The sequence below is a fragment of the Cydia pomonella genome, chromosome 6 (assembly GCF_033807575.1).
Source record: "Cydia pomonella isolate Wapato2018A chromosome 6, ilCydPomo1, whole genome shotgun sequence".
In the NCBI taxonomy this organism is placed as follows: domain Eukaryota; kingdom Metazoa; phylum Arthropoda; class Insecta; order Lepidoptera; family Tortricidae; genus Cydia; species Cydia pomonella.
In genome coordinates, this window is record NC_084708.1 from 22,731,329 (window position 1) to 22,741,843 (window position 10,515).

The window sequence follows — 10,515 nt, forward strand, 5'->3', positions numbered from 1 at the left end:
TTTTTCTGTGAGATACGGAACTTAAAGTTAATGACACCAGTAAAATTAAATATTAATAAAGAAGAAGCGTTAAATCTAGGTTCTAAACTGATTGTAATAACAGTTTATACATGGCATTTGATCTTGATTTGTTACAGATGTGATGTCAACTGTCAAAAGTAACGTTGTGTAAACTGTGCAAAATTGAAGAAAATTATCTCAGTCATAGCGAAATTTTACGCGTAGCGAGAGTTGGTGATTAATAATAGTACATTACGATACAAGTGCGAAAAATAGGAAAATCGAAACGAGTGGCGATAAATTAAAACACGACCGAAGGGAGTGTTTTAAATCGACACGAGTTGAGAATTACCTATTCGCACATGTATCGTACAACGTTTTAGAGTACAAAATGGCCCTTTAAATGTTCGACACAGTAACGTAATATGCTAATTTTCGCACTAGTGCGGTAAATTAGCACCATATGTACTGTAAATAAATATTATTAGACATTCATACACAGATTGACTAAGTGCCACAATAAGCTCAAGAAGGCTTATGTTGCGGGTAGTCAGATAACGATATATATAATAAATATATAGAAAACACCCATGAACCAGGAACAAATATTTGTGCTCATCACACAAATAAATGCCCTTACCGGGATTCGAACCCAGGACCATCGGCTTCTCAAGCAGTGTCACTATCCAGATCCACTAGGCCAGACCGGTCGTCAAAATAAAATAAAAGAATTGCAAAACCGGTTTCGCGATGTCTTTGCAGTATAAAACAGGTGGTTTTCCAAATATGGAGATTTAAAATAGGTATAGCAACCAAAGAAAACTTTGTGAACCTTTTTCCGCTTATTGTTTTCCAGCTGAATGCCACTCTGCTCAAAGTCGAACAGGAAAAGCTCGGCCAGGTGTTGGTCGCCGGAGGTGCTGCGTTTCACGGAGTCGCGGAGCGCCTCGTACAGGCCTTTGTGGGTATTTAGTCTGGAAATAATTCATGTTATTAAAATTACGAAAAAAAATTTATGTACTTAAGAGCCCTTAATCCTTGGAGCGTTCTCCGATTTCACGAAATAACGCTCGATAGATGGCGTTGGCGCTCGGTACGCGAGCGCCGGCAACGCGACGCGCGTTTCAATGCAGACTAGAATAATCTTGATAGTTTTCAATATAATTTCAAGCAACATTCATTTTAGTGTTATATGATATCATATGGGCACTCTTTATTTTATTTTATATGCACAGTAGTTTTTTTTATGTACACTACTACTAAGTGTACAGACTACAGAGTGTACTATAACCCTTGCTCTTTATTCTGTCTCTTTCACACCAATGGAAAATGAAGAAGTTAGTAAATGACTGCAGGTATAAATAAAGTATATTAGTGCGATAGAGAGACAGATAGTGTTTCGTTGTCGTATCGTAAACGATTGGCATGTTGGCCACACACTTGCTTGGTGCCTAGCCAAAATACCAATCGTTTGCGTATATTAGTGCGATAGAGAGACAGTAGTGTTTCGTTGTCGTATCGTAAACGATTGGCATGTTGGCTACGCACCCATGATACCTAGCCAAGAAGCCAATCGATTGCGCATATTAGTGCGATAGAGAGACAGATAGTGTTTCCTTGTCGTATCGTAAACGTTTGGCATGTTGGCTATGCACCCATGCTGCCCAGCCAAGATGCCAATCGTTTGTGCATATTAGTACGAGAGAGAGACAGATAGTGTTTCGTTGTCGTATCGATTGGCATGGTGGCTACGCACCCATGCTGCCTAGTCAAGATGCCAATCGTTTGCGCACATTAGTGCTATAGAGTTTCAGTGTTATTTGAAATCACGTTAGGGTTTGTATTATTATTTATGACCCGAATGAAGTCCATCCAGGTTCTTATGATGGAGTCAGGAGTTGGTCACCAGAACTCCTAATCTACTCATTATAATTCCATCGTGCTTGGGCTCAAAAGATTTGCCCTGACGAACACCATCGATCTAGATGAGGTCCAGGGTCTCATGACGGAGTCAGGAGTTGGTCACCAGAACTCCCCAGAACTCCTAATCTACTCATCATAACTCCATCGAGTTTGGGCTCAATAGATTTACCCTGATGAGTACCATCAATCTAGATGAAGTCCAGGGTCTCATGATGGAGTCAGGAGTAGGTCACTAGAACTCCTAATCTACTCATTATAATTCCATCGTGTTTGGGCTCAAAAGATTTGCCCTGACGAGTACCATCGATCTAGATGAAGTCCAGGGTCTCATGATGGAGTCAGGAGTTGGTCACCATAATTCCTAATCTACTCATCATAACTCCATCGTGTTTGGGCTCAATAGATTTGCCCTCACGAGCACCATCAATCTAGATGATGTTCAGGGTCTCATGATGGAGTCAGGAGTTGGTCACTAGAACTCCTAATCTACTCATTATAATTCCATCGTGTTTGGGCTCAAAAGATTTGCCCTGACGAGTAACATCGATCTAGATGAAGTCCAGGGTCTCATGATGGAGTCAGGAGTTGGTCACCAGAACTCGTAATCTATTTATCATAACTCTATCGTGTTTGGGCTCAATAGATTTACCCCGACAAGCACCATCAATTTACCATTATGATGAATAGATTAGGAGTTCTGGTGACCAACTCCTGAGTCCATCATGAGACCCTCGACTTAATCTAGATCGATGGTACTCGTCAGGGCAAATCTTTTGAGCCCAAACACGATGGAGTTATGATGAATAGACTAGGAGTTCTGGTGACCAACTCCTGAGTCCATCATGAGACCCTGGACCTGATCTAGATTGATGGTGCTCGTCAGGGCAACTCTATTGAGCCCAAACACGATGGAGTTATGATGAGTAGATTAGGAGTACTGGTGACCAACTCCTGACTCCATCATGAGACCCTGGACCTCATCTAGGTCGATGGTGCTCGTCATGGCAAATCTCATGAGCCCAAACACGTTGGAATTATAATGAGTAGATAAGGAGTTCTAGTGACCAACTCCTGACTCCATCATGAGACCCTGGACTTTATCTAGATTGATGATGCTCGTCAGGGCAAATCTATTGAGCCCAAACACGATGAGGTTATGATGAGTAGTTTAGGAGTTCTGGTGACCAACTCCTGACTCCATCATGAGACCCTGGACCTCATCTAGATCGATGGTGTTCATCAGGGCAAATCTATTGAGCCCAAACACGATGGAGTTATGATCAGTAGATTAGGAGTTCTGGTGACCAACTCCTGACTCCATCATGAGACCCTGGACCTCATCTAGGTCGATGGTGTTCGTCAGGGCAAATCTATTGAGCCCAAACACGATGGAGTTATGATGAGTAGATTAGGAGTTCTGGTGACCAACTCCTGACTCCATCATGAGACCCTGGGCCTCATCTAGATCTATGGTGCTCGTCAGGGCAAATCTTTTGAGCCAAAACACGATGGAATTATAATGAGTAGATTAGGAGTTCTAGTGACCAACTCCTGACTCCATCATGAGACCCTGGACTTTATCTAGATTGATGGTGCTCGTCAGGGCAAATCTATTGAGCCCAAACACGATGGCGTTATGATAAGTAGATTAAGAGTCCTGGTGACCAACTCCTGACTCCATCATGAGACCCTGGACCTCATCTAGATCGATGGTGTTCGTCAGGGCAAATCTTTTGAGCCCAAACACGATGGGATTATAATGAGTAGATTAGGAGTTCTGGTGACCAACTCCTGACTCCATCATGAGAACTTGGACTTCATCCGGGGCAAAAATAATAATGCAAATGCAAACCCTAACGTAATTTCAAGTAAAAATGCGTTTTTCAGAAAATCGCAGCCAAATAACACTAGACCCTACTCATAGTGTTGTGTTCCTGCCGGTGAGTAAGGTTGCCAGAGCTCAACGAGGGGCGGGAGGGGGTTAGAGTCGGCAACGCGCATGTAACTCCTCTGGAGTTGCAGGCGTACATAGGCTACGGATACTGCTTACCATCAGGAGGGCCGTAAGCTTGTTTGCCACCGACGTAGTATAAAAAAAAGGACCACTGAAAATCCATCAATAAGCGAGAGTCTGTTAAGCATAGTGTAAAAAATGAACTTTTATTAAGATTTTCTAATCGCAGTATATAGCACTTCTCGGAACTCTGTAGCTGATTACGATCGCAACGAATGCCTGACAATCGAGCACAGGTCCGTCCTCTAAGCGCGCTCCGCGCGGACTGAGAGCGGGGCGTCGCTGCTGCGTGATTTATACGTGTTTTAAAAAAATATAAATTTACGGCAATGTAGGTCCTATAGTTATGATTTTTTTTTATAGGTTAACATAAAGTTACAGTTTGCTATAATATTATTTTTAAAGCAAAATATGCGTACAATTTGCGGAAAAAAAATATAATAAAACCCTGTTTTCGCCAAAAAAATGAAGAAAACTCGGAAGGTATTTTATCAGTTTTTTCAAATGAATCTTCGATTGTTAATCATTCCAGCCCCTCGTACGAGATATGTTGAATCAAATTGTAGTCATTCATGTACCAAATGATTCTTGTTTACAGCAAAATTGAGAACCGAAACGCCACATCTCACTGCAAAATTTGGAAAAGACTCCCAAAAAAACTCATTAAAAAAGAGGTTTAAAAGAGAAAATGAAAATTTGAACTGTTGGAGCCGCTAGTTTAGGAAACGATTATTTAAGTACGTTACCAGTTTTTGAATAAATACTAATAGTTAAGTCGTAATCTTGAATGAAAAAGGAAGCATTTTACAAAATACGCTCGTCTGTAGGAATAAGGACTCTTAAATAATCATTGCTAAACTTATACACGTTAGGGTGTCCCTTATTTTGCTATTTTAAACTTAAACAACGCATATAATATCCTGAAGAGAAAATTCTGTACATTCCTGTCCAGGAACTGAAATTCCCATACAAATTTGGTCAGATAGTAATTTGATATTTTTTTATTGGTTTCTGTTCGCATCGTGATTTTTTTTGTGAAATAATGATTATACGGCAGTAGTATACGCGATAGATACGAAAAAAAAAATAATGAACAGCCTGAACAGGGTACATAAAATTGGTCATTTTCATGCATTGTATGGGAAAATCGCATGAAAGTCGGCACGGGTTGCAGTTACAGGAATGACCTGAAATTTATTTCCAGTATTTTAGGATAATAGTAACCGATTTAGGGAGTATGCATTATTAATTTCTGAAAATCGTAATTTAGGTAACATGTGTATAAACTTGCCACAGCGGTGTGCTACAAATCGCCATGGATGGAAGCGAGACTGCCAACTCGGAATTACTACTATTAATACTTTTCGCATTTCTAGGTTGCTAAGCAATTTTGTTTAACAGTGGGTCCAAGTTGAAAAATTGACCTCACTTTAGCCGATAATGACCGAGCTAATAGTAACTTACTTCTCAACCACCCCACTGACACTAATGCAGGCGTCTTCAGCCGCGGCGGCGAAATGTGACTGCGGGTGCGCGATGCGGACGAACTCTGCCAAGTCTGCCACCTGCAAACATACGTTAATATTTCATTCGTGGTTTAGGCAGTGGGGCGACACTCCTCCTTTCGGCTTTTCTCGGCTCCGTTCGGCTCAGCATTGCTACGAGCAATTATTACGGTTGGTACAACTTGACGTCCCTATACCGACCACAGATAAGATAATGACTTGAATTTTGACAACCCTAAATGGCCGAAAGGGATAGTGCCATAGTGAAAGGGACAGCATAATTCGTCCCTGAATCGCTGTCAAACTTCGGTTTTGTAGGAAGTGTCATTTCTGTACGGTATTACTGTTATTTATTCTGTGGTTTAGGTTTAATGGTAAGTGATCATCGACGTGTCTAAAGTTTAAGACAAATACGTGCTTCGAACTTACTAAGATGGTGCTGTATGGTTCTGTATCATAGTCTCATGATCATCAATATCATATTGACTTGACATATTGAGTTATTGTCACGTTGAAGCATTGTCGAAAAGCATCATTACTCCAATAAATAAACGAGATGCAATCTGCAGTTTAATTTTTCTGTTTGTCAAACTCTTTGGTCGTAAGCACAATTTGCTATACAAATCCCCCTCGTTCCGGCTACACAAAGCTAGTGGCCGTTGAAATTCATTTCACATTCATAGTAATATAAAGTTAATGTTAGATTTAACGATCATTTTTATTTTTAAGACCAAATGTTTGTTATAGAAATTTTATCCTGAATAATAATAATATCAATTAGTATAATAAATTAGGGAGTGTTTGTTTTTTTAATTTTAGTTGGTTCGAGTCCCGGGCGAGGCAAGCGAGTTTTAGAAAATCTTTGAATGCAGTTTTGTTTCTTTTTAAAAATAAAGGAATGTCTCTTTTAAGTAAAATGAGCCCGCTTTAGGATTTAAGGTGGTTTCCCTCCAGGGCCCGACTTATCTTTCCACACTGTATATGTTCCTGATTTCTTATTTTAATTACCTTGCATAGCGTATCTGAGAGCTCATCAAAAACCTCGACCATAGGGCGAGAAGGGCCCGAAGTGGCTTCCTCGATCAGCCGATCGGTAGCCGAGATCGCCTGCTCCTTCAGGATCGTGAAACCTTCGAAACTGGTCAGCTCTGGCTTGTTGAAAAGGCCCTGAAAATAAACCAATTTGTAATACTGCGATGTGTTCTATTAGAGGCCATTGAGTTCCTCCCTTCAAGTCCCTTAAGTTTTAGTCTTCTAGAGTTCTTATTAACTTACTAAGTGCCACTTGCACCTGGATGGTGCAGTTAGCCACTAAGCCAGAATTAACCATTAACCCAGGGTTAAATTGTAATGGTAACCCCAAGTTTAACCGGTTAACCCCGAGTTCGTGGCTAACCCTGGATGGCTCAAGTGGTAACTAAAACATCAAGTATGTCACTCAGTCAATGTTGCCATAACCAATTTTACGCTACTTATTTATTTAAACTTTATTACACAAAATACAAAAAATTACAAAGACTTAATGCCTAAAGACATTCTCAGTCAACCATGACAACTTATGACTATTTCTCGTCAGCTATTCACTTATTTAAGTGTATGATACTGCAGGCAATATTATAAATAAAAGAACTTATTATATGTGGACATCCAGGCCACGCAGCCAAGTCCATTAGGCGACTATACTGCCTGTGTTGAGGTAACCCCTCTGTGGTTAATTTAGCTCTCTTATCTGGATGCATGAATTGACAACATTTTGAGACAATGATAGTTTATAGTGGAGATATATAGAAGATGTTTATATCTCTTCACTATAAAATTCACTGGACTGCTCTTTATTCAAACACTAGCGACCCGCCCCCCGGCTTCGCACGGGTTACAAAAAACCTTAACATTTTATATACCTAAACCCTCCTCAAGAATCACTCTATTGACAGGTGCCTTGTCAGCATTACAGGAAATCGCCAATAGAAACAGCACAAACTGCATAGTCAACAGCATTCATCGGAAAATCCACCAAATCACACAAGGAGGCACAATACAGTTCTGTTGGATCAAGGCCCATGCAGGACTGCTTGGAAATGAGGAAGCGGACCAGGAAGCCAAAAACGCCGCCACTCTCCACCGTGCACCCGACTTTGACCACTTTCCCATCTCCTACATTAAGCACCTCTGTAAAACTGAAACACAAAAAGCGCACTGCAATGACTACCTCACCTCTACCACCGGAATGCACCTAAAGAACTGGCTACCAACTCTTAACCACATCAAAGAGCTCCGGAACAAGACCACCATTTCCTTCCATCTAACCCAAATTCTCACCGGACACGGCTACCACAAGAAATACCTAAAAAGAATGAAAATTATCACCGACGATCTCTGCCCCTGTGACGGAAACACCCCACAAACAATAGACCACCTTCTACGATCATGCCCAAAATTCAGCATAGCAAGATTCAATCATGAAATCATCTGTCATAATCTCCAAATTCAACCTTACAGCCTCCCAGACCTCATTAGCAGAGAAAGTACATTGACCTCATTTTGCAATCTATCCAGGACCATAATCAACAGTTTAAAAAAGTTCAACAACACATAACAACTCATCTACACCATCCATCTTCATATCTTAACATTCATTACCACCATCACCTTTCATAACAACACAACATCATCCCAGTGTCACATAATTAATTCATTAGAAATATTAAACATCCCACAGACCTTACGGATCCAGCCGCCCGTACACTTCGCGGGGACTGGACCCAAAATTTTAAACGCATAATAAAAAAAAAAAAAAAAAAAAAAAAGGTGAAAGCCGCATGAAAATTCGTTCAGTAGTTTTTGAGCTTAATGCGGAAATACATACATATAGACATTCATAGGATTTGTTCTGTAATTTTCAGAAACAATTTCTAATTTCTATCAAGGGAGGGAGTCTAACAAAAAAAAGTTTAGGACTGTTCTAGAATTTATTGTCTAAATTCCCAAACTATTTTGTTGTGTGATTCCCTCCCTTGTAAACGAGTCTTTAGCCGACAAAATGAGCTTATGTCACAATACTAGAATGTTAAAGATAAAGATAGTAGGCATATTACAATGCGCTTATGAACGTCAAACAAAGCTACACGGCTCTAACCCTACACCTCTGACCCGAGAAGATTGAAATCCCCCTCAATTGGAGGAGATTCGATTTTTAAAACTTAAGATAGTACTCACAGTTCTCTCCCTTAAGGAGTCAAAGACAGGTCTGGAGTTGGGTCTGGTATTGAAGGCCGTGGCGAGCGGCGACCATGTGGACACGCGGCGCCGCGGGCCCCGGAGCGCCCATATTGGATTCAATGTCTTCATTGGAAATGCATCTGGAAATGGGAAGAGTTATTAACTTATCTTACAATTTTGTCTGTGGCATCATAGCTCTGAAACAGATGGACCGATTTTGATGGTTATTTTTTTAGTGAAAGCGATTTTTGTTGATTTTGTTGGTTCTGAGCTATGTTTGATAAAGATCGATCCAGCAGTTTGAAGAGTATTAAAATGGATTTTATTGCATAGGAAATTTCTTAAATTTTAATTCTATAAATTTCTTAAATTCAATAGTTATTATTTCCAAGTTTCATCTATGTATAAGCATATAAATGTAAAACTGTTATGTTGGCATTACAGTGATAGAAATTACATAGTGGTAGGATTAGCAGGAGATTCAAATTTGAAATATATTTATCAAGGTTTGTACAACTCTTCTAAGAAAGGAGTCTCCTCATTAAATAAAAAGTTAGAAGTATCTTAAAACATAACTAAATCATATTTTCAAAATTTAATTATAAGAAAATGATAACTGAATTTGTGATATTTATTAGTTACCTTTGTTTTAGCATTTAAAGTATTGTAGGTGTTGATCAACATTTATGAGTATAGCACAATAGAAAACATCTATCTGGTCTAGCCAAAGTATTTAACAGATGGCGCCAACACAACATGCCCTGTCAATCCCTAGAATTGTGTCAAATTCCTTTTTTTTATTTGAATTTTATGGCCTGGATGCCAGCCCTTTAAGTGAAATCTCATAAAACTAGAGAAACGGGCAAGCTATGATGGTGCCATCTATGCAAACCTTTGACAGTTGCCAACTGCATTGTACTATTGGGAGCTGTATATGAACAGACCAGCGGTCCTCAACCATTTTTTATGATGGCTACAAAAATGCCTAGAACACCATAGAAAGGTAGCCTGTTTAACGGTATTCTACAGGATACATTTCGGGGAGTGTGCAATGGGATTATATAATCTAATCCCCCCCATCTCCATTCTGCCACCGTGGGACTAGACGATGTCTTGCGTTTCACCCTTACGTTGTTACTCTGCCGCTGATTCGCACTAAACGCTATGCATCCAGCTTTGTCGTGCGAACGGCTAAGGAGTGGAATTCACTTCCTGCAAATCAATTCCCAGTCCACTATAATTTGGATCTTTTTAAAATCTATAAGCTACAGCAGCTCATTCCACAGCCGGAGCGTATGTGCGAGGAAATTACTCCTAAACGGCACAGTATGCAACCATTTAGGTTCTAGCATAGCATAGAGTGTTGCAAAAGATGAACATTATATATTTTACCAGTTAAAATGATAAGAACACATTCATAAAAAAATCTTCACAATGATGTTTACATAGTATAGGTTAACTTCTTAGGTAACTATATAATTTGTTTAATGCGAGCAACCATATGGTTTGCATCGAGGTCAAGCACCAATACGTCTTGTTTACACGATCTTTATAAGGCAAAGGAGAGGTTTAGCAACTACTCAATGAACTTACGTAGGATGTGAGAGATGACTTACCAAATGGTACAAATGAATAGAAGAATCTGCTCAGTATGTCAGATACAAAGATAAAGTAATATGTTTTCTGTTCCGCAACGTGTAAATAAATAAAACGTTATGGTATTATTTTAAAAATAATAAATTATAAAATATCTCGCTCTTTGACATTTGTTTTCTATAATCCGACTAAATTGCAACATTTGCAAATTTTACCATCGATAGCTTTGATGATTACGAACACGTTCCAAAACGACTA

At 39.6% G+C, this 10,515-nt stretch overlaps 1 protein-coding gene across 1 annotated transcript in view; it reads right to left on the reverse strand.

The window, feature by feature from the left end:
- The window catches only part of LOC133519312 (mitochondrial intermediate peptidase), a 39,205-nt gene extending 28,742 nt beyond the window's left edge, over window positions 1-10,463 (reverse strand). The window contains exons 1-5 of the mRNA XM_061853347.1: window positions 10,278-10,463; window positions 8,659-8,801; window positions 6,451-6,609; window positions 5,402-5,502; window positions 833-974 (exon numbers count right to left, since the gene is read on the reverse strand). Coding sequence (XP_061709331.1) covers window positions 833-974; window positions 5,402-5,502; window positions 6,451-6,609; window positions 8,659-8,790 — 534 coding nt within the window. The 5' untranslated portion in view covers window positions 8,791-8,801; window positions 10,278-10,463. The remainder of the gene's footprint in view (window positions 1-832; window positions 975-5,401; window positions 5,503-6,450; window positions 6,610-8,658; window positions 8,802-10,277) is intronic.
- Between the last annotated feature and the right edge of the window lie 52 nt (window positions 10,464-10,515).